Raw genomic sequence first — 24757 nt, forward strand, 5'->3', positions numbered from 1 at the left:
CACAGAGAGAATAAACACATGAGGGCCTCTAGTCACTGCAAATGAACTCCAGACACGTGCCATCTTTTGCATCTGGCTTACTGGGGGACTGGGGAATCGAACCTGGGTCCTTTGGTTTTGCCAGCAAGTATCTTAACCACTAAGCCATCTCTCCAGCCCTCCAGTTTCTTTCTTTCTTTTTAAAATAAATATTTATTTGCAAAGGGAGAGAGAAAGAAAGAGGAGAGAACGGGTGTGTCATGGTCTCCTGCCACAGCAAATGAACTCAACACATGTGCTCCATTGTGCCTCTGGCATTACATGGGTATTGGAGAACCGAACCTGGACTATCAGACTTTGCAAGCAAGTGACTTTAACCACTGAGCCATCTCTCCAGCCCTGTAGTCTCTTAAATTAAGGCTCGACGTGTGAGCCCACTCAGTGAGCTAGCGGTGAGGCCGAGAGCGGGATGCAGGGTCCCGACGGCTGGACTGGTTGTTTCAGTTCTGACTTGGCACTTCTCTGCCCACGCCCCTCCCCAGGCTACGCCGACCACATGGGGCTTGCCCAGTTCCGCCGGCGATTCCAGGCGCTGGACCCTGTACTGCTAAAGGAGTTCGCGTCTACCTCGGAGGGAGTAGATGAGAGGAAGGTAGGTGAAGCTGGGGTAAGAGTGGGCGGAGGCTCTGCATGCTTCCACTGGGGTCCGTGGAGGTCCTGTTCCATGTGGACTCATCCCAAGGAACGGCCAGGCCAGAGCTCCACTGGGCGGTGGGATTCAAGAATGAGAGACCTCTGGGCAATGAAGAGGGTGACATGAGATTTTCAGAGCTCAGCTCCAGGACATTGTCACCCCTAAAGGGTTCTTCTGAAACCCTGCATAAGGAAAGCAGGGAAATGTTGTAAGTCAAGAGGGCAGCGGGACCCAGCTCAAAGGGACTGTGGCCACATGAAAAGCCGTCATTTCCAAAGGTCGACCTGCTCGGCACCAGCACCCTGATGTGATCTACGCACAGAAGGCTTCAGGGTCCGAGATGGTCAGGAAGTATTTAGCACAGGCTCCCCACCTTAGGGAACTGTGAGCAGACTACTTCAGGGTCTTTGCACTGGCTGTCTTTTCCATCTGGAACCTTCTTTCATCCTCTTCTGCTCTCCAAACCTGGCTCAGATATGACTCAGCATCTTCCCCCTGTTTTCATGTTTGTGAATTCCTTATCCGTAACGGAGACGATGGAACCCTTCCCGTAGCAGTTACTTTCTCGTCGCTGGGACAAAGTACCCGACCAGAAGCAGCTTCTAGAAGGAAAGGGCTTACTTCCGGCTTACCGTTTCGAGGAGATGTTTCACTGTAGCAGAGAAAGCATGGCAGGGGCAGACAGCCGGGCGTCACATCATCAGGGAGGAGGTAGCAAGAGCAAGCCAAGTGGGGCTGGGCTGTGTCACCCCAGCGCTCATCCCTAGTGACACACTTCCTCCAGCAAGGCTCCACCTCCCAGAGCCTCCACAACCGCCCAAAACAGCACCACCAACTGGGGATGAAGAATTCAAACACGTGACATTATGGGGACATGTCATATTCAAACCAGCATACTCCCCATGTGTTTCCTAGCAATAATTTTTCTAAAACATTTTATTTGTTTAAGAGAGAGAGGGAGAGAGAGAAAGAATGGGCACACCAGGACTTCCAGCCATTGCAGTGAACTCTGGATGCATGTACCACCTTGTGCCTCTGGCTTTACATGGGTACTGGGGACTCGAACTCTGGTTGTTAGGCTTTGCAGGCAAGCACCTTAATGGCTGAGCCATCTGTCCAGCCCTCCTAGCAATGATTTTAACTGAAGAGTGAATGTCTACAGGCATAGCGTGGTGTGTTTTCTCCCGGGTGTCTCCTTTCCCCAGCCCTATTGTAAATTCACGAGAACACACCTTCACCCCTCTTGTCAGCCCTCCACGATGGAGGCTTCTGTGGATACCGGCTGCAGCTCATCAGTGATCTGAGACTCCTTAGAATTGCAGAGCCCACTTGGCCAATAGCATCTTTGTAACATCCCTACAGAGCAAGACCCACTGGACCCCTTTTACGAATGAGGAGATGGAGGTCCTTGGAGGTGAGGTGACCCTCCCCAAGGCCACCCAGCATCGGCAGCTTTGCCCTTGGACCCCACTTTCTAAACTCCAGTGGGAGGGAGTTGGAAGAACCTGAGTCCCAGGCTCAGAGACACGTGATGCGGGCAGTGTGCGGGCAGTGTGCCCTAAGAAGGTTGCTTCATCGTTTCGCCTCAGTTTCTTCCTCTTACAAGGATAGACATCAGTGCTTGCCTCTATTGGGTGTTCTGTGGACGGCATGTTACGGAACTAAGTAACAGATGTGCGTCATGTAAGTCCTTGCACACAGTAGGGCTGCATATCTGTGAATGGCCATCCACAGCAGTAGCGGCAGCGGCGTGGACACCCTTCAGGGTTAGGGCGATGGCGGTTGAGCCGTGACGAGTCACAGCCATGTTGCCTTCCTGTGAGGCTCGCTCACATCTGCCTGTGCTTCTCAGCATGATGGTCCCCTAGGACCCGTGAGGCCGGAGGGGTAAACAGAGTCATAATTCTTAGGCCCCTTGGCTCTCGTCTCCAGCAGGCAGGCAGCACCTCTGCGTGGTGTTCACGGCTCAGCCCGAGAGCGGGCTGTCCCCCTCTCGGGCCGGATGGCAGCTCGCTGTGGAAGCCGTGAGGCTGAGCTTGGCTTGATGCCACTGACCTCACATGGCTTTCCTTTCTGGTCTCCATGCACAGGGCACGGAGTGGCGCTCTGGAAGGGTCTTGGGGCCCCTCATGTGCACTTGGAAGTGGGGCAGGCGTGGGGTGCGGGCGAGGTTCCTGCGTGGGCACTGGGTGCAGCATATGGATACATTTCTATTCTGGACGACTCAGCAAGAGTCTGCTGTCGCTGCTGAGCCGAAACCTCCCCCATGCGCGCGCGGGGCCTGGGGGAATGGAAAATTACAGGCGCGGTGGACTTGGTGGGGAGTTTTTGCTTCTTCCCTATTCTTCTTCTTCTTCTTTTTTATTTGCTCACAAAATTCATTTGCCACAGCATCGAATTTTGGTAGCAAAGAAAGAAAACATCACCCTGCCTCTTATGAAAGAGCTGATAAATATTCATTTGTCAGGCAGCGTGATACGCCATGAATTATGCATGAGCACGTGCTCCGGTGGGCAGCCGCCTGAAGCAGTTAAGACCTCAGGATTTAATAAGACAAGCTCAACAGTGAGGAAAAGGTCAATATTGTCATTAGACGCTAGTCGGCAGCAGAGGGGACTCGCTGTCAGGGTTTTAAAACGGGCCTGCGTGACATCCACTGTTTGCTCAACACGTGGCATCTTTCCATGTCGTAACTGCTTCCCAGCTGACGACTCTCATTCCGGGGGTACCGGCTGAATAGTCGGTGTCTGAGACAGAGTTAGGATATGCCATCTACCACACATGCACAGAATGTGTCATCAGCCAGGCAAGAGGATCTGGACTTCAAGGTCACCCTCCGTTACGTAGCAAGTTCAAGGTCAGCCTGGGCTGCGTGAGACCTGATCTCAACGGCAAAAGTGCGCAATGTTGTAGCACTGTGGCCCGAGGCAGTTCTCCACGTAAAAGCCTCCCGTTCAGGAAATCAGGCCTACTTTATGACCGAGGCCTTGCCAGGGAGGAGGAGTCAAGTTGGCATTTGAACTTGAGCTCTCAGGGTCCTATGCAGAGCATTAAAAAAGTATCATTGGGAGCTAAAAAAAAAAGATGGCTTAGTGGTTAAGGTGCTTGCCTGTGAAGCCTAAGGACCCAAGTTTGATTCCCCAGAATCCATGTCAGCCAGATGCACAAGTCGGCACACGCGTCCAGAGTTCGTTTGCAGAGGATTATTTGAGGAAGGAAGACTCATCTAGGACATAGGGGGTGCCTTTCCACAGCTGGACGCCCGGGCTAATAAGGAGGGAAGAGTGAGGAAGCCGGCCGCGCCCAAGCTTTCCCCTTTCTCTAACCCTGATCTCTCCAGATGGAGCAGGCTGCCTCGGGCTCTGGGTGCCACAGCTATAAGTCTCCCTCGGCCATGATGGAATGTGCTCTCAAACCTCGAGGCATAATAAGCTCTCCCTTACTTTTAAAAATTTATTTACAAGATCGTGAGAGAAGGAATGGGCGCGCCAGGGCCTCCAGCCACTGCAAACGAATTCCAGACACGTGCTCCACCTTGTGCATCTGGCTTTCCTGGGTCCTGGGGAATCGAATCTGGATCCTTAGGCATGGCAGCCAAGTGCCTTGACTGCTAAGCCATCTCTCCAGCCCCACCTTAATTGTTTTTAAGCATGGAGGTCCTTGGAAATAAACAGCAGGACCCCCCGTTGCCATGCCTTGCTGTGCAGCCATCGCCACCATCCATCCCCACAAGTAAATGCAGACTGACTCCTCCTTCCTCCCCCGCCCCCCAGCCCCTGGCAACCACCGTCTCCTTCTGCCTCTATGGAGCTGATGACGCTAAGGATCTTAGGCGAACTCATGGAGCAAGCAACCTTTGGTGACTGACTTATTTCATAATGTCCTCCGGGTTCATGGGTCAGAGCTAACTTTCTTTGGAAGCTGAGTGTCATTCCATTGTGTATGTGTGTGTATATACACACCTCATTTTAGTATTCGTTTGAAGTCAGTGGACCTTTGACTTCAGAGTCTTAACTATTGTGGCTTATACCGGGGTGAACACACTGGATTGGCGCCTGTTTGAGAATTCAGTTCTTTTAAGGTAGAATTGCTGGGTCATATGATAATTCTAGTTTTAATTTCTTCTGAGGGAGCTTTTCACTCTAGCCCAGGCTGGCCTAGAACTCACTCTGTAGCCTCAGGCTGGCCTTGAACTCCTAACTACCCTTCTGCCTTTTTAGTGCTGGGATTAAAGATTTGGGCCACCACACCTGGCTTTTTAAAAAACTTTTTATTGACAGCCTCCATACATACACAATGTGCCATGATCATAATCCCCTCTCATTATCCTCCTTTGTCCGCTTAACCTACTCCCCTCCACTGAATCCCTCTTCTTTCCAACTACTCCCTGATCTATTCTTTTTTTTTGAGGTAGGATCTCACTCTAGCCCACGCTGACCTGGAATTCACTATGTAGTCCCATGCTGGCCTCAAACTCACAGCTATCCTCCTGCCTCTACCTCCCAAGTGCTGAGATTAAATGCATAAACCACCATGCCTGGCTAGTTTTGATTATTTATTTATTTATTTATTTATTTGAGACAGAGAGAGGGGGAGAGAGAGAGTGAGAATGGGCGCTCCAGGGCCTCTAGCCGTTGCAAATGAACTACAGATGCATGCGCCACCATGTGCATCTGGCTTATGTGGGACCCGGATAATTGAACCGGGGTCCTTAGGCTTCTCAGGCAAGCGCCTTAACCACTAAGCCATCTCTCTAGCCTCCAGTTTTGATTTTGTTTTGAGGAATTTCCATTCAACTTTCCATATTGGCTGTGGCATTTTACATTACCATCAGGCCTGCAAAAGGGTTTCTTTTTTTTTTCTTCTGTGCCCTACCTAACACTTGTTCCCTCTTCTTCCTTCTCCTCCTCCTTCATCCACCTTTTCCTCCTTTTCCCCCACCCTCTTCTCCTCATTCCCCCTTCTCCCCCTTCTTCCTAATCTTGAGACCAGGTCCAAATTGTAGATTGACTTACATGCTCTAATGATTAGGGGATGCTGGATGCCCTTTTGTGGTTTTGGACGAAAGCCCTTTGAGTAAACACAGGATTTTTTTTTTTTTTAAAGTGCCATTTTGTAACAACATGAGCCATTCATCCATGTGAGGTTGAAATATTTATTATTGACCTCACTCAACCTTGACCAAGTGCCTCCTTCCCCGGGGCCGTGTGCGAGACTGGAACAGAACACAGTGCTCAGAGGCCACACGCCGAAACGTGCAATTCCCACACAGAGTGAGGGCTCCGAGGTTCCCCGGGAGCCTCTTTAAGGAAGCAAGGGTGGAATGAACTCGTAGAGACTGTGCCTCAGAGCAAGGGGTTCTTGAGATGAGCCCCGGGGGACAGTCAGAGAAGGTGGTTCAAAGAGGTCACATTGCCGCCGTGTGAACCACACGTGCGTGCGCGTGTGGGTCTGGAGTCATGAGCCTGCGTGGGTGGCTGAGGAGAAGGGGCGGGGGGAGCAAGCCATACTCCTTATTCCAGTGGGTGATGAGTGACCGTCTATTAAGAGTTCTCAGCTAAGGGGTTAGTATAGTGGACCTGGTCGTGGTCTCTCTCTGCTTGCAAACAAATAAATAAGAGACATATTTTTAAATGTTTTATTTGTTTATGAGAGAGAGAGAGAAAAAGGGGGGGGGAATGGGCACATCAGAGCCTCTACCAGCTGCAAATGAATTCCAGACTCACGAGCCACCTTGTGCATCTGGCTTTTCATGGCTACTTGGGGATCAAACCTGGGTCCTCAAGCTTTGCAGGCAAGACCCTTAAGGACTGATAAATCTCATTAGCCTGAAAATAGGTATTTTTTTTTAAAGGCTCATTCCATGGACCTTTCTAGGGAGATGGGATGCCCCCTCGGTTCTGGCACTTAGGAATATTACCCAGGCTTCCAGAATGGCCCACCTTACCCATGTAGTTGTTTTGGCTCCACTCCTGTCCCTGCATTACCCCAGAGGTTTAAGATTGTGCCTCAGCCCCTGAGGGTGACTGTCATAGTGGGGTCTCGGGCAGCTTGGTAGAGAAGCACTCTTTGGCTCCCCTTAGCTACGTCCCGGATTCTGTCCAAAAAGGAGTTTGCAAGCCTCTGATCAATGAGAGGAAACCCCAGGCTTACCCTCCTCTCAACGTCTTCAGGGCTGATTGATTTCTGCCAACACAATCTCTTCCCTGGGGACTGGATCTGAAGAGTCTAATTAAAGCTTCCAGCCCACTGTGTGTCCAAGGCAGGCACTTCTGCCCCGTTCAGCTCCTTTGGGAGCTCCAGGCTCCCTGCGAAGTCATCACAGTCCTGCCGGGAGGAGGCCAGGGCCGGAGTGGACCTGCTCAGCGCCTCCAGAATTCATTCAGCATCTTGCCAGGCCCTTCTTGTCTGGGTCAGTTCTATTCATTTTACAGATTTCCTAGTCTATGTTAACCCACCCAATCGTGTGTGTGTGTGTGTGTGTGTGTGTGTGTGTGTGTGTGTGTGTGTGTGTGTGTTGATAGTTCCTGCTTTGTTCCATTTACAGTCCCAAGCCTGTAGGGTTATGTGGCACTTTGCAACTTAGAGAATGATTTAGTTAGTACGTAATAGAGGTGTTTATTACTTAAAGCATGCAGTTTTGAATCAGAAAGTCTTGGCTACAAATCATGTCCTAGCACATATCTTTTTCTAAGGTTTTTCTTTTATTTATTTAAGAGAGGGCCTCCAGCCACTGCAAATGAACTCCAGACACATGTGCCACCCTGTGCATCTGGAATATTCAGGTCCTGGGGAATCAAATATGGGTCCTTAGGTGTCACAGGCAAGCACCTTAACTACTAAGCTATCTCTCCAGCCCTAATTTTATTTTATATCTATTTGTTTTATTAAAAATATTTTATTTGAAGCCGGGCGTGGTGGCTCACGCCTTTAATCCCAGCACTCGGGAGGCAGAGGTGGGAGGATTGCCGTGAGTTCGAGGCCACCCTGAGACTCCATAGCCTGGGCTAGAGTGAGACCCTACCTTGAAAAACCAAATACATGTGTGTGTGTGTGTGTGTGTGTGTGTGTGCGTGTGTGTGTGTGAGTGTGTGTGTGTATATACATATCATTTGAAACAGAGAAAAAGAGAGAATGGGTATGGTAGGGCCTCTTACTATTGCAAATGAACTCCATATGCATGTGCCACTTTGTGCATGTGGCTTTACATGGGTTCCGGGGAATTGCACACTAGGCCAGCAGACCTTGCAAAGCAAGTTCCTTGAACCACTGAACCGTCTTTCCAGCCCCTGTATCTGACTGCTCCATCACTTATTGTGGTGAGGCGCTAATGACTCCAGCTGCCAGGGTCTACTTATTTTTTATTCCTATCAAATTTTGCTTCACGTGGTTTGGGACGCTCTGGTTAAGTGTACACTCAGTTTAACTGCTGTGTGTTTCTGATTTGTCCCTATAAATGTCCCTTGTGTCTATGGTGATTTTTAAAATTACTTTGCTGATATTAGTGCCCACTACAGCTCTTTTATGTTTGCTCTTTTAACAATATCTTGTTTTGTTTTGCCCTTTCAACCTATCTTTGAATACAACCTGTATCTCTCTTTTTAAATATTTTATTTATTTATGGGCTGGAGAGATGGCTTAGCAGTTGAGCACTTGCCTGTGAAGCCTAAGGACCCCGGTTCGAGGCTCGGTTCCCCAGGTCCCACGTTAGCCAGATGCACAAGGGGGCGCACGCGTCTGGAGTTTGTTTGCAGAGGCTGGAGGCCCTGGCGCGCCCACTCTCTCTCTCTCCCTCTATCTGTCTTTCTCTCTGTGTCTGTCGCTCTCAAATAAATAAATAAATAAATAAAATTTAAATATTTTATTTATTTATTTATGAGAAGGAAAGAGAGAGTGAGAGGTGGGCAGGGGAGAGAGAATGGTCATGCTGGGGTCTTTAGCCACTGCAAACGAACTCCAGATGCATGTAAAATCCTGTACATCTAGTTTATGTGGGTACTGGAGAACTGAACCTGGATCCTTTGGCTTTGCTGGCAAGTGCCTTAACCACTAAGGAATCTCTCCAGCCCAAGCTGTATCTCTAATAGATGGTATATACTCGTCTTTATAAGAATATTTTTTATTTATTTATTTGAGAGAGAGAGGGAGGGAGAGAGAGAGAGGGAGAGAAAGAGAAGAAGGAGAGAGAGAGAGAGAGAGAAAGAGAGAGAGAGAATGGGCATGATGGGACACTTTGCCTTTTAACAAGTTTAATTAAAGTAGCTATAATCCATTGATATTTATATTTTAATTTTCCATATGTGATATGATTTAAATATATATTTGACAACTTCTATACTTATAGACAACAAACCATGGTATTTCCCTCCCCTCCCCCACTTTCCTCTTCATAACTCTGCTCTCCGTCATATCCCCTCCCTCTCTCCATTAGTCTCTCTTTTAATTTGATGTCATCATCTTTTTCTCCTATTATTATGGTCTTGTGTAGGTATTGCTAGGCACTGTGAGGTCTTGGATATCGAGGCCAAATTCTGTCCAGAGAGTTGTGTGTAAGGAGTGGTGCCCTTCCTTTGGCTCTTACATTCTTTCTGCCATCTTGTCTGTAATGGACCCTGAGCTTTGGAGGGTGTGAGATGTTTCAGTGCTGGACACTCCTCCATCCGTTCTTCTCAGCACTATGTTCCCTTTTGGGTCATCCCAGTGGTCATCGCCATCTAAAAGAGAAGCTTCTCTAACCAGAAGTGAGAGAAAAATATTTTTATTGGGCTGGAGAGATTGCTTAGTTGTTAAGGCACTTGCCTGCAAAACCAAAGGACCAAGGTTCAATTCCCCAGGACCCATGTAAGCCAGATGCACACAACGTGGTGCATGTATCTGTAGTTCATTTGCCATGGCAAGAGGCCCTGGTGCATCCAATTTCTCTCTTTTCTTTTCTCTCTTCTGTATCTCTCTGTTTGCAGACAAATAAATAAAATATTAAAAAGGAAACTGAGGAGAAGTTTAGTTTAAGCAGTTAGTAAACCTTCTGCATCTGCTGTCACGGCTGTTGTGACGTTACTGTGTCTATGGCCTCCTCTCTTGCATATATGCATCCATGGGCACCTTTTACTGAACAGACAAAAGCCAGTCATATGTGATCAAGTAGTAAATTATATGAACAAAAGGTAAGGAACTTTCACCCATAGATAATCCTTAGGCATTTGTTAAAGGGAGGGACTTGGTGTTATGACCTGCTGGACTCTGCTAATCCAGAACACACATGCACTCTGATCACAGGAATAACCACACTTAGCCCACCTGCTGCCTTTGGCAGGTCCATGGCGCATGGTTACTAATCTCGTCGTCTTCAGTGCTGTGATCAGCTCTTAGCTGTGTACTCTTTTTTTTTTTTTAAGGTGGAAGATATTTTATTTATTTATTTATTTTCTTCCAAATTTTTATTAACAACTTCCATGACTATAAAAAACACCCCGCGGTAATACCCTCCCTCCCCCAACTTTCCCCTTTTGAAACTCCACTCTCCATCATACCTCCACCCCGTCTCAATCAGTCTCTCTTTTACTTTTGATGTCATGATCTTTTCCTCCTCTTATGATGGTCTTATGCAGGTAGTGTCAGGCCCTGTGAGGTCATGGATATCCAGGCCATTTTGTGTCTGGAGGGAGCATGTTGTATGGAGTCCTGCCCTTCCTTTGGCTCTTACATTTTTTCCACTACCTCTTCCGCCTGAGCCTTGGAAGGTGTGATACAGATATTGCAGTGCTGAGCACTGCGGTCATTTCTTCCTACTACCATGATACCTTCTGAGTCGTCCCAAGGTCACCGCCATCTGAAAAGAGAAGTTTCTCTACCAAAAGTGAGAGTAGCATTAATATAAGTGTGTGGACATTAACAAAAGTGCTTACTGGGCAGTTTGATAAGCATAGTTTATACATTTAGCCAGAAAACAGCAGACGTTACACCCCTAGGGCTCATGACTACCCCTGTTTTAAGTTTTCAGTATCAGGGATGTATTCCCTCCCATAGAGTGGACCTCCAGTCCAATTAGAGGGCAGTTGGTTTCCCCCATAACAGATGTGCCACTATTGCACCCATTGGCTCATTTGACCTGGCTGGCCAAATATAAGGCTTGCAGTGTCCACTGTTGGGTATCTTCACTGGTAATTTCTCTTTCTCCCACTGAACTGCATGCAGAATGGCTTCTTCCAGCTTTCTGTCTTAGCTGTGTACTCTGGCTCTGAGTCGAGAGTCCAACCAGGCCTCTCAGGAAAGGAGCACAGCTTAAGTAAGATCAGATAGCATCTCTGAGCATCGTTTGTCAGTACTGGTCACCGGTGCTGTTCAGGACAAAGGTTATACCAAGGCAGAGGAAACTAGTCACATTGCTTTAAGCGGGTGGACCACACAGTTGTAAGACTAACTTCAGGGCAAGTTACAAGTCACGGATTTAACACCTCACAGCAATAATATCAGAAAAGTTATTCATAAGGTCTATTAAAGAATATTCCCAAAGTTCTTTCCCGCAGTCCCTTCCCACGATTTGCTATAGCTCATCCCCACACATCGTGTTTGGCCTTGGATAGCCTGACCGACGCCTCCTCGGTGGCTCTCATTGTGTCTATGTGACGTGCAACACACTGATCTTCTGGGATCTGTGCTTAACATTTTTTTAGAAGGAGTAAAACTTAGGGAGTTTTGAAGCCATAGACCCTGACTCTGTTTTCCATCCCTTTCTTTCTCCCCTCCTTCTGAGATTCCATCATGAGTCTTTTGCTGTGGCCTGCATTGCCGTGCGTGGCTCTGTTCTTTTTTCTTTATTTCTACTTCTCTCCCCTCTTTAAATTGGGGAATTTCCCTTAATCTACTTCCCAATTCACCAACTCACCCGCTATCTCAAACCTGCTGTTGAGCTCCTGTTGTGAATTTACCAGTTTAGTTATTTTACTTTACAACCCCCCCAAAAAAATTCCATTTGTAATCATTAATAATTTGTATCTCTCTGTTTCTTTCTTTTTTTTAAAAATTATTTATTTATTTATTTGAGAGCGACAGACACAGAGAGAAAGACAGATAGAGGGAGAGAGAGAATGGGCGCGCCAGGGCTTCCAGCCACTGCAAACGAACTCCAGACGCGTGCACCCCCTTGTGCATCTGGCTAATGTGGGACCTGGGGAACCGAGCCTCGAACCGGGGTCCTTAGGCTTCACAGGCAAGCGCTTAACCGCTAACCCATCTCTCCAGCCCTCTCTGTTTCTTCATTGATGTTTTCTGTCTAATGATTCATTATTTTTCTCTAGGTTTTGGTACTGAGGATCAAGCCCAGGACCTTGTACATGTTAAACACATGCTCTACCACTGAACTATGCCCCAGCATCTGTTGTCTTTGAGTTCATTACACACCATTTCCTTTAGGTCTCTGACTGTGTTTATAACACATGGTCTGAAGCCTTTGTTTGCCAAATAGAAGTTCCAAGTCTGAGATCATTTCTATTGTCTGCCCCACCCATTTTTTGCCAGTGTAGATTGCAATTTCTAGATTTTCTCTTGAGGCAAGCCCAAGAGACTGCTTTTTTTATGAGCGAGCGAGCGAGCGAGAGAGCATGCCAGGGCCTCCAGCCACTGAAGCTGAACTCCGATGCATGAGCCGCTTTTGTGCAAGTTCGACCTTGCGTGCTTGCGTCACCGTGCCTCTGGCTTACGTGGAATCTGGAGAATCGAACATGAGTCCTTAGGCTTCTCAGGCAAGCACGTTAACTGCTAAACCATCTCTCCAGCCCAGCGATGTCTAGATTTTTTTTTTTTTTTTGCACACTCTTTCATCTCTGTGGAGAACTGGGCATCTTAGATGAGAGCAATACCAGTCTCTAATCCCTTCCTAGCCACTTAGTCCGTTGTTTTAACTGGATGCAAGAACCCCATCTTCCCCTGGCCGTGGGACCAGTGTTCACTGTGCCCAGTTTTTTACAAGTGCATGCTTTTATTTTGAAGCCTGTCTCCCTGGCGGCTGCCTCAGCCGAGCGCTGCACCTGAGTGGTCAGCCGAGGGTGACCGCTTAGCGCAGCTCTGGAGCCTGGGCAGTGTTGACATTCTTCTTGGTGGCACTGTATGGATTGGGAAAGGCATTCAGCATCTGGGCAGGGCTCCTCTGCCTGACCTGCCTCTGCCTGTGCACATGGCCGTGTATCCAGACAGGGATGTGTGGGTAACTCGAGCTCTCCCTGGGCTCGCTTGTTTGTCCCTTTAGCTTTGAACCTCAAGGACGTGGGAACTTGTCAAGCCCACTTTGGCCATCTCTTTTCCCACAATTCTCGCGAAGTTTCTGGTTCTACGAGGTCCGCTGCTCAGCTCGGGCAGAGCATCCATCCCCCAACCCTCCACCTTAGCCATGTTCTCACTGCCCAGTTGCCCGCTGGATCCAGGCTGTTTCTTTCTGACCGCGCTCGGGGTCAGCAAGTCCTTCTCTTCCACGTCGTGTCTCTTCTGGTGGCATCACCTGCAAGGTTAGAGCTGGGGTAGCAGGGAACAGGGATGCCAGAGGCCCAGTCATGACTGCCACCAGCTCCCACCCACTGATCTGGAGCTCAACAGTTTTTCTTGAAGAATTACTTCTCAGTATGTTGAATGTCACTGGTTAATGTCCAGGGTATTGAAGGTGTTCTTTTTTGGAAATTGTATACCTTTTTATTAGTGCGGGGCCCAGAGGACTCGTGGGTCTCTCTCTTTTTGTTGTTGTGTTGTTTTTTTGTTTTGTTTTGTTAGCGTGCGTGTGTGTGTGTGTGTGTGTGTGTGTGTACATGCACGTGCCTTTTTGGTGCCCAGTGAACTCACCTGCAGCTGCGTCATGAGCCTGAGTGATTCCCTGGGACTCTGCCCCTCTTTGTGGGACGGCGGCTATGGGCGCATGTGGCCCTGTCCAGCTGTTTACATGGGGCCTGGAGATTTGAACGAGGGTGGCTCCAGGACCCCTCAGTCCCCCCTGCTTGCACAGGCAGGGCACTTAACCACTGAGCCGCCTCTCCGGATCCCGGAAGTAGTCTCTTCTATGACTCCTCAAGTCCCCTCTCCTGCGCTGAAGGCCAGATGTGACTACCTCACATACCCAGGAGGACCAGGGAGAAAGAGTGGCTTGCTGAGGATCACACAGCTAGTGAGGGGTAGATCTGGGTAGGTGACAACGTTGGCAGGTGATGGAACAGGTTTGTGAGGTCAGTTCTTGGGTTTTGGGACCCCTGTCATCAATTCTAGGACATACCCCTTCACCATGACATTTAACTGCACTGGACCTCAGTTTCTTCATCTGTAAAATGGGGGTGATGTAGGATCCATTATCAAGGAGTGAAAGTACATTGAGTCATATACAGGCTGTTGGAGCAGTGCTTAGGACTTTTTCTTTTAGAAGAAAGGCTGAAAACTGTTTTTCCTTGGAGCAAAACGGCTAATAATTTCCTCGAAAACATGTATTCTATGCCGAGAGAGCTAAGCCTGGTTAGGTAGGCAGTTCTGATCAATGGAAAAGAGGCGGCTCCACCAGACGCTCTGTACACTGACTTGCATCCCATCGTGCCTTTTATTTTCTACCAACAGGCTGTTGGACCATGCTTGCGTTTTTTTGAACTCAGTAAATAATTGATACTTGGCCTAAACAAAGATCATTTCTATATGGCTCAACTGATATTAATATTAACGAGGAGAACAAAAGTAATAATTCAATGGGAAGTCATTGACGAGTTCCTTCTCATCTCTTCTCAGGGAATCGTCCCCAGGGTTGTGGTTCAGGTAGGGCTGTCACTCTGCAGGCCAGGAAGGGAGCCAGACGTACAGTGACGTGCTCCCCCTCACCCGCTCCTGTCACCCCCTTGAACGGGGCCGCTCTCACCCACAGAGGGAGGTTGACAGAACAGGAAGGCCTTTGCTAGGGTTGGGATTCTCAGCCGCATCTGAAGGATTCTGAGACCATCAGGAGGCGAGGAGAGTCCTCAGGCACGTGGCGGTCAAGCATGTTCTTTGGGACACATAGCCTCGGCCCCCAGAAACACGTGGTGTAGTCTTCCAGGAAGGAATCAGAGGTCCAGAGTACAGCCCTTGCCTGAGGTGACTGGATGATGATAAAACAAACACCAGATCTCAGTTGGATCTGACTCCAGATTTTTTTTTTAAATTTATTTATTTATGTATTTGAGAGTGACAGACACAGAGAGAAAGACAGATAGAGGGAGAGAGAGAGAATGGGCGCGCCAGGGCTTCCAGCCTCTGCAAACAAACTCCAGACGAGTGCACCCCCTTGTGCATCTGGCTAACGTGGGTCCTGGGGAACCGAGCCTCGAACCGGGGTCTTTAGGCTTCACAGGCAAGTGCTTAACTGCTAAGCCATCTCTCCAGCCCAGACTCCAGATTTAAAAAATATATATATATTAAATATAAATATATATATATTAAATATATATATATATATATTTATATTTATTTGCAAGCAGAGAGAGGTGAGACAGAGATAGAGATAGAGAGGGAAAGAGAGGTGGGGGGACTTGGCATGCCAGGATGTCTATCCATTTTGTGTATCTGGCTTTATTGAACCCAGGGTGTTAAGACTTTGTAGGCAAAGGCCTTAACCATTGAGCAATCTCTCCAGCCCAAGGCATTTAAAAAATTTTCATTTATTTATTTGAGAGAGACAGAGGAGTAAGTACGGGTGTTCCAGGCCCTCTTAATGCACTCCAGATGCATGTGCCACATTACACATCTGGCTTTATATGGGTCCTGGGGAATCAAACCCAGGCGGTTATGCTTTGCAATAAAAGCACCTTTAACCACCGAGCCGCATCTCTGGCTCCTGTTGTTTTGAGTCGAGGTCTCTATGTAACCTAGGCTTGCCCCAAACCTGCAGTTCTACTGCTTCAGCCTCTCCAGTGCTGGGATTAACTCCACACCTTTTCTTCAAACATCCATTCTAGACCTTACCTCCAAGATAGACGCAGAGAAGGTTTTATGGCCATGGATTTCACGTTTCCCCCATCTATCTTATTTTTAGCCAATTTTTATTATGCTTTCTCTTTGTGCAGAGAGAAAAGATGTTATATTTGGGGTATATTGGTTTCATACATTTCTGCTGCCTACAACTCCCTTGGAACACTCCTGGCTCAAGTGTAATAAATGAGAGCACTGAAATGCTGGAGGAGTGTTGCAGAATGTTCTCGCAGGAGGCCAGGCGGCGAGGCGGCCCACCAAGCATTTCAGCAAGCACTTAGGGAGGAATCTCGGGAAGTTCTCTGTGGAACCATTGATCCGGGGACTTAGAAATCATCTCCTCAGCGACTCCCGTCTCTGCCCACCCCTTAGCTTCTAGAGTGTCGCAATTACTCTTCTGACACATCCTGAAAATGGACTTTTTGCTTGTCAGGATTTGGAAGACCAGGGTGTGAGGCCGGAGTGAAGTGGAAGGGGCTTGGGAGCAGACCAGATGTGACCGAACAGATGTGAGGGTGCAGGTCTCTAGCATAGTCATTTCACAACTAATATTTTAAAAAATATTTTACTTTTATATATTAATTTGAGAAAGAGAGAGAGGGAGAGAAAGAGAGAGAATGGGCAAACCAGGGCCTCCAGCTGCTGCAAATGAACTCCAGATGTGTGTGCCACCCTGTGCATCTGGCTTACATGGGTCTTGGAGAATTGAACTGTGGTCCTTTGGCTTTGCAGGAATGTGCCTTAACCATTAAGCCATTTATCCAACTAATATTTTAATTAACTAATTAATTAATTTGAGAGAGAAGGGGGGGGAGATAGAGAATAGGCATGTCAGAACCTCTAGCCACTACAAATAAACTCCAGACTCATGAGCCACCTTGTGCATCTGGCTTACCTGGGTACTGGGGAGCCGAACTCAGGTCCTCAGGCTTTCCAGGCAAGCACCTTAACCACTAAACCATCTCTCCGGCCCTGGCAAAGTCCTTTCAGAGCTTATGTGGCCATTTGCTGGGAGGTGGACTTCACCGAAACCCTGCATTTCTGTTTGTGCCTCACGCAGAATTCTCAGTGAATTGGTTTCTCTTGAATGGGGCTGGCTGCCTCCTACTTGGATAGTTTTTGCTCAAGTGCTATTTCATTCCTTCCTTCTCATGTGTATTGAGCTGCTATTGTGTGCACAGAGCGCTGTGGTAAATGCAGGGTAGGAAGCAGGAGTTAGGCTACACGCAGACTCTCCCTGCCACAGTCTGGGATGGGAAGACACGGTTCACGGCCATGTTAATTTTATTTAGCAAACCTTAGTTAAGTGAGGCAGTAGCTGTCAGATGCAATGATAGAAGTGCAGAGTTCTGGAGTGGCTGTCGCAGGGTGACTTGGTGACCCAGTGGAGCCATCCCAGGTGCAGGTCAAGCCAGAGCTGTCGCCGTGGGCCACACGGAGCTTGACTGGAGCGGGACTCTGCCCTGAGCATAGTCATGTGACCTGGGAGTACGCTCTTGGCTTACGGTTTTTCAATTTTTATGTGTGTGCATTAAAATATGCATGACATAAAACCTCCAGTGGTACGCATTTAAGCGTACATTTTAGCCGTCTCTCTGGCCCCAGGATCTTGTCCTTCTATGACCAACTTGTTTCGCTTGACATAATGTCGTCAAAGTACATCTACCTTAGAGCGTGTGTCAGAATTTCTTTTCAAGGCTGGATTACGATGTTGTATAAATGAACCTTATTATGCCCACTCCCCTGTCAGTGGACACCGGAGTTCTTTCTCCGTTAGTTGCTGTGTACAATGACATGTGAATGTCAGTGCAAAGGTCTCTTCCAGACCTGCTATCTGTTCCCTGTGGCATACGCCCACGTGGGGCTACTGTGTGAGGCAATGATGCCAGTTTAACTTTTGGAGGAGCCACCGTACTATTCTCCGTGTTAGCTGCACACTTCGTTCTGTCTGCTTGACTTTGCGTGTGCATGTGCACACTGAACATATGTGTGGGCCCATGTGTAAGAGGGTTGCTTGCACATGCATGTGTGTGCGTGAGCATGTGGAGGCCCAAGGTCAGCGTCGGGTATCTTCTTCAATCCGCCTTATTCTTTGAGGCAGGGTCTCACACCAAACCCAGAGCTCACTGATTAGACTAGACCAGCTAGCCAGGGAGCCCCAGAGATCCCCCTGCCTCTGCCTCCCCGGCGGCGCCGGGACCACAGGCACGCCTTCCCACGCCCGAGCGTTGTATGTGGACGCCGGGGATCTGAACTCACGTCCTCCTGCTCGTGCGACGGGCACTTCACCCGCTGTGCCATCTTCCCAGGCTTGTTTTCGGTTTGGTGAGGAGCCACCCTACTGATGTCCCCAGCAGGAGCACGCCTCGTTCGGTTGGCATCTTTAATCTCCTCGGTAGAATGGGTGTGGTGGTCGTGTAGCCCACACGGGGTTATTTCGAGGGTGAGGTGACTTGGCCTCTCTGAAGGTCCCAGGGACGGGAATCAGGACAGCGTCTCTCCTGCACATGCCTCTGTGATTTGGACTCAGCAGGCTTACGGACACGTGGGTCATCCTCTGTGCGGCGCGTCCTGCGTGCTGCGAGCCTGTCCCTCGCTTTGGGGTTCTCTGCCTCTGTCTTTGTTCTCTCTGAAGTTCTCTCTTCCCTCCTCAGGCGGTGGAGCAGCTCCTGCAGGCCCTGGACCTGGAGAAGAAGGCGGTGGCCGTGGGACATAGCCACGTGAGTGCTTGCCATCCCGAGGGCTTTCTGCCCACGTACCGTGACTCACACGACACCCCTATTCTCTTCCCATCTCAGTAGCCCATGCCCTTTCCCGAATGACACGTACAGCAAGCGACCTAGCCCGATCCTCTGGACAAGGTCATGATGACACAATGTCACACCAGGTGGCAATGATGCCAGCAGTGCCATTTCCTACAGGCCACACGCACAGGGTCAATGTCTTGGTCCAACGTGAACTGTGGCTGCTTCCGGGCAATTTCACATCCTGTTCTTTGCGTCTTCAGTCTGCCCCGCAGGCGAGGGCTCCATGCCTTTAGGAGACACGCAATTTCCAGGGGCTTCCAGGGAGCGAAGACAAAGGCGCCCACGGGAAGTCACAGGGTCCAAATCCTAAGGGTCCTTTTAGTGGACTGAGGTTCCGTTGCTGACTCGTGGCAGCAGAGCCCACGTTCTTTGTACCCGGGCCCAGAGTCAGGGGATTGTTCCCCAGCTCCATGAGCTTGTAGACCAGCAGTTCCCACAGCGCAGTCCTCGGACCCACAGCATCAGCTCTCCCCAAAGGCTCGCACAAAACACACATGTTCAGGCTGTGCCCAGACCCGACTCCAGCCGGGGCCCAGCAGGCTGCTCTCCTGGCTCTCTAGGTGAATTGACTCCACTGGACTGTGACCCAGCTTGTCCATGCGTGCGAACACCCAGCCACCTTAGTCCCAATCCCAGCAGCCATTGTAGGGCTAGGAAGAGAATGGAGGCTGTAGTCCAGTTTTATTTTTCTTTCTTTTTTTTTTTTGGTGGCAGGTCCCAGAAAGCTAGAAGCCTAAACGTCCCAATAATAAAAACACTATACCTGGTCCTCAGTAAAAAGATGTCTTGAATAAGTTAAGGACATTGTCCAGTCTTGGATGCCAGGCTCAGCAGTGGGCAGGTCTTTGGGGCCAATGCAACATCTTCAGCATTTCAGAATTTGGTGCTCACATGCGGGAGACCACCGAAACCCAACAGGGATTAAAAAAAACTGACCGGGTCCCTGCCCAGGCTCAGCCCTTCCTAACTGTGTGGCTCCTCAGTGGGAGATGAGCCCCGTCTCCATTACCACAGCCGTGCGTTGGAATCCCAGCTCTCTGCTTTCCACATGTGGGAAGCGTCACATTGTTTAGCAGGCCTCACCGCTGTTTTTTGCAGAATGCATTTGTCATCAGGGCATGATGCCATCAGATAGGGTAACATTTAATGCTTCGAGAATTATGACTCCTCTAATCTGTAAAATGACTGTGGAGAGAGAGAGAGAGAGAGAGAGAGAGCTAATTCCTCAGTGGGCCCAAAGATGGGAACTATAGCCAAGCCCACGTCTTAAAAAAACTACACCCTTGGCTTTGGCATTTTTAGAGAAAGACAGCTCACCTGGCAGTGGTCTGCAGTTCCTTCAAGGTGATGAAGGATGGGGATGTTATGCTCTGTTTGGGTCCGATAAGCAGCTAGACCCATGAAAAGGGAATAATTTAGATTTTTTTTGTGATTTTCAGCGCCTGGCACCTTATCGAGGTCTGTGCCATGGGCCATGACATTTATGAGAAAAAAAAAAAGTGATTTCGCATACAGGTGGACTCCTGCTTGGCAATATGGCACTCTCGAAAGGGGCAGCAAAAACAACAAAAAAGTGAGGATAGGGTTCTGCAGAGATGACAATTTACTCTCCGCCCCCGCCCACTCCCCGCCGGGGCACAGCCGGTTCCAGTCACCTGTCTGACAAAAGTGCCGAGCCTGATCCACCGGTGGCGGCCCCGGCAGCATTGCCTCATTGTCATATATAAAATGCTGTCATCGTCGTCTTTTGTTGTTGTTGTTTTGTTTTTAGGTTTTTGAGAGTTTCATTCTGGTCCAGGCTGACCTGGAATTCACTATGTAGTTTCAGGGTGGCCTCGAACTCATGACGATCCTCCTACTTCTGACTCCCCAGTGCTTGATGCACCACCATCATTTTAATCACTGGTATTTTTTTTTTTTTGAGGCAAGCCCAACAGAGAAGCCCTTTTTATGCAAGACAGAGAGAAGAGAGAGAGAGAGAGAAAGAGAGAGAAAGTTGGCATGCCAGACCCTGCAGCCACTGTGATTGAACTCCAGATGCATATGCCACCTTGTGTGCACGTGCGATCTTGTGCGCTTCTGTCACCTTGTGTGTCTGGCTTATGTGGGACCTGAAGAATCAAATATGGGTCCCTAGGCTTCACAGATAAGCACCTTAACTGCTAAGCCATCTCTCCAGCCCTAATTTTTCTTTTATAGTGGCTTTGGGGACTCATCAGCTTGTGAAATGAATACGATCATTACCGAGGCAATCTGAGATGTGGCGAGTCCCTGATGTCTTCATTTCTTGATGCTAATTGTCTTGGTGGCCTGGTCAGAGAAAATGCCCTTGCTGTCAAGCCAGGCAGACTTGCAAAATGTAGTCCCTGACATTGGGTGTACTCGTTTGCATTTTCTTTTTCTTTTAAGAAAAGGCTTAGAGAAGGATCAGCCTAGGAGTGCCCATGACTTCAAATGGGCTTAGGGTCATGGAGAATCGATTGGGAACTTTAGTTCCAACTCGGAATCAAGTGGCCATTGAGCGTCAGACTTGAGCTACATGCATTCTGATGAATGAGGAAATGAGGTTTCATCTAGGTACTGAGAATGGGTGCCAGTGACAAGCCTGGGACCTGGGTTCAAGTCTTTGCTTCATGGATCACTAGCTGCTGAGTTGATTGCAGGACTGATCTCAAAGATAGCGGCTGATAAAAACTGGGCCCGTAGATGCTAAGCAAACGTTAATGACCTTCAGTGGCTGGGGTACGTGTGGAGCCAGTGAGAAGGGCGTGAATCCTGGTGTCACCTGGGTAGTATAGGATCTTCTGACAGAAACACAAGGCTGTCCACAGAAGAGGGCTCAGCCCACCATTTGATGATGACTCCGTGAGTTAAATGCTCACTGTGAAAGCATAAGAACCTTAGTTCAATCCCCAACTCCCATGTCAAATGAGAGATGTGGTGGTGCGCCCTGGGCATCCCAGTGCTGGGGAGATGGAGACCAGAAGGTCCCTGGGACTCATTGGCCAGCCAGGCTAGCCTAATAGATACACTCCAGGCCAGTGAGAGACTTTGCCTTAAAAATAAAATAAAATACAATGAAATAGAAGGTGGACAGCATTCCTGAAGAATGACATTTGAAGATGTCCTCAGGTTTCCATATGCATGTACACACACACACACACACACACACACGTCTGCTCACACATGTATACTTGCACTCGCAATTTTTTTTTAAATTTTATTTATTTATTTGAGAGCGACAGACACAGAGAGAAAGACAGATAGAGGGAGAGAGAGAGAGAATGGGCGCGCCAGGGCTTCCAGCCTCTGCAAACGAACTCCAGACGCATGCGCCCCCTTGTGCATCTGGCTAACGTGGGACCTGGGGAACCGAGCCTCGAACCGGGGTCCTTAGGCTTCACAGGCAAGTGCTTAACCGCTAAGCCATCTCTCCAGCCCCACTCGCAAGTTTTTAAAGAGCCACCATTCCTTGGTCTGTGGGAGGCTGGAGAGCAGATGTATCAAACTATGTGGTCCATGGCTAGGGATTTACCTACCACCTAACTGACACAGGTCTGCCCCCCCCCACTAAAGTGCTTTATCCCAAACCCAGGGATCTCTGCCTTCATCTTTCACTGACAGGCAGCCCTCTTCCCCTGGCATCTTCCTCCCTTTCTCTGTAGTCGGTTGGCGGGCAGCCCTGTGGGGTAGCAAGGAGGTATTGATCACAGCACCACCGTCAGCTCCATCATCCATTATTGATGCTCTGCAGCCTGGCAGGTGTGAACCTGTGAACCACGCGTCTGCTTCCGTCCTTCCAGAAGCCCAGGCAGCTTGTGAGGCATCAGCCCAGCCCCTCCTCTTCAGAGCAAAGAGAGCAGCCCTCCTTCCCCACCATCCCTGCTTGCAGGGCCCAGTGCGGGGATTTCTACGCCACCGCTTCTCTCAGAGAACTGGCAGCAATAATTAAAAATGCACATCCCCAGGCCTACCCTCCAGATGCATGGACCCAGGCATGCCTGTCCTGAAGGCCTGGGAATCTGAATTTACTGGGCCCCCAGCTGATCCTGCACAGAGAGCCTTGGGCACATCTGTCCTGTCAGTGATTGTCCAACTGAAGCGTCCCCTCTCTGGGATCCCGTGAACACGCCCACTCTGGTTGGGCAAGGGTGAGAAGGGTCTGAGGGTCGACATGTTCAACGAGCCATCTGAGGGCACTTACGCAGCTGGAGGTGTGAAGATGGTGGCGAGTAGCCAGAGACGGGGCGGCCAGAGGAGCCGTCTCAAGACACAAGGCTCGCACCCTCGCCCTCCACAACAGAGCAGCCAGGGGAGGGATGGGGGATGGGTCGGCGGGCGAAGCGCTTGCCTCTCGGGACCTGAATTTGATCCCCAGCACCTACGTAAACGCCAGGCATGGTGGCGCGCACACACCTGTGATCCCGATGTGATTAAACAAGAATAATGAGGGTCCCTGGAGCTTGCTGGCCAGGCAGTCTATCCTAATTGATGAGCCTCAGGCCACCTCAAAAAGGAGGTGGTTGTTGTACCTGAGGATGTTATCCCCCGGGCACATACAGATGCTCAAAGACACGTGCGCACACACACATGTGCATACACACACACACACACATATATACATACATCCATATATATACATATATATGTATACACACACACACACATATATGCATGCACAAAACACAAAAGGGCTGCCACCAACAAGTATCCCAGGTGGGTACAAGAGAAGTGGGATCCCAGTGGCAAGCCCCCCCAACACACACACACGCCATGCCCTGAGCAGCACAGGCCTCACCTTTGGCTGGCCCTCTCCCTCCCTCAGGTCTTCCTCAAGGCGGGCGTGGTCTCCAGGCTGGAGAGGCAGCGGGAGAAGCTGGTGTCTGGGAACATCGTTCTCTTCCAAGCCACCTGCAGGGGCTTCCTGTCTCGCCAGGAATTTAAGAAGATGAAGGTATAGTGTACTCTTCGTCTGTGGATTCTATTCCCGGGACCCTGAGGTGAGCCTGGGAGCTGAATGTCCCTGAGTCACCTCATATTCTCTCTTCCTCTCTTCCCCTCCCCTCCCCTCCCTTCCCCCTCCTTCTCCCTCTCCTCGTCTTCTCCCCTCTCCTCTCTCTTGGCCTTGGTGTTGATCTAGCACCTGAGAACTTTCCCAAGCCTGCATGGTTTCAGCCTGCCCCATCTCTGGAGCAATTGCCTCTTGAGGCCAGCAGGTGGCCTCAGCAGGCACCGGCCACTTGAGCTCTTTGGAACCTAAGGGCAAGTTGACTCCACAGTCTGTAGCCAACCCAGGTCTTCATCTTTGGGGATCTTTAAGATGGAATTTTCTGTCTGCAGCGAGAGAGAGAGAGGGGGGTGGGGAGAGAGAGAGAGAGGGAACGAGAGCATGAGCAAGCGATATCAAGGAGAGGGAAGGGATATGAGCGAGAATTCATGGCTCTATTCTATTATACTGTTACTTTATTCATTTATTCTATTCATGTGTGTGTGCATATTTGTGTGTGCAAGCCCAGATGCGCGTGTGGGAGTGTGTGCATGTGGAGGCCACAGAACAGTTTTAGATGCCATTCCTCAGACCCTTTCTGCCCCTTCTGAGACAGTTTCTCATTGGCCTGGAACTCTCCAAGTGGGCTAGCTCAGCAGCCCAGTGAGACCCAGGGTACTGTCAGTCTCTGTCTCCCCACTGCTGGAATTACAAGTGCACCCCACCATGCTTGGCTTTTTGTTGTTGTTGCTGTTGGAGGTAGAGTCTCACTCTAGTCCACGCTGACCTGGGATTCACTATGGAATCTCAAGGTGGTCTCAAACTCATGGCAATCCTCCTACCTCTGCCTCCCTAGTGCCAGGATTAAAGATGTGAGCCACCATGCCTGGCAAATGCTTGGCTTTTTCTGACATGGGTTCTGGGGAACAAATTTGTGTTCTTTTCCTGGCAGAGAATTGGCACATTAGGGCCTCAGCCACTATCGCACTCCAGACGCTTGCACCACCTAGTGGGCATGTGCGAACTTGCACTTGCCTCATCTTTGTGCGTCTGGCTGATGTGGGAGCTGGAGGGTCGAACATGGGTCCTTAGGATGTGCTGGCAAGCGCCTTAACCGCTAAGCCACCTCTCCAGCCCTGATAGTGCTATCTTAAAGACAACCCAGACCCACGTGGGAGTTCCGCCTCTACCTCTTAGTGGCTGTGTAAAAAGGCAGGGCAGCGTAGTGTGCCCTCGACCACGTGTTGTGACATGTAGCGCCACTCCATGAATGCTGCCTGCTGTCATCTCGGTATTTCCGGTGTTAATGACTGTGCTTCCAATGTT

At 49.4% G+C, this 24757-nt stretch overlaps 1 protein-coding gene across 1 annotated transcript in view; it reads left to right on the forward strand.

Moving 5' to 3' along the window:
• Myo18b (myosin XVIIIB) overlaps window positions 1–24757 on the forward strand; it is a 240474-nt gene that overhangs the window by 77831 nt on the left and 137886 nt on the right. The window contains exons 21-23 of the mRNA XM_045132589.1: window positions 522–631; window positions 18292–18357; window positions 23270–23398. Of these exons, the coding sequence (XP_044988524.1) occupies window positions 522–631; window positions 18292–18357; window positions 23270–23398 (305 nt within the window). The remainder of the gene's footprint in view (window positions 1–521; window positions 632–18291; window positions 18358–23269; window positions 23399–24757) is intronic.

This window comes from Jaculus jaculus, chromosome 13 (assembly GCF_020740685.1).
Source record: "Jaculus jaculus isolate mJacJac1 chromosome 13, mJacJac1.mat.Y.cur, whole genome shotgun sequence".
NCBI lineage: Eukaryota > Metazoa > Chordata > Mammalia > Rodentia > Dipodidae > Jaculus > Jaculus jaculus.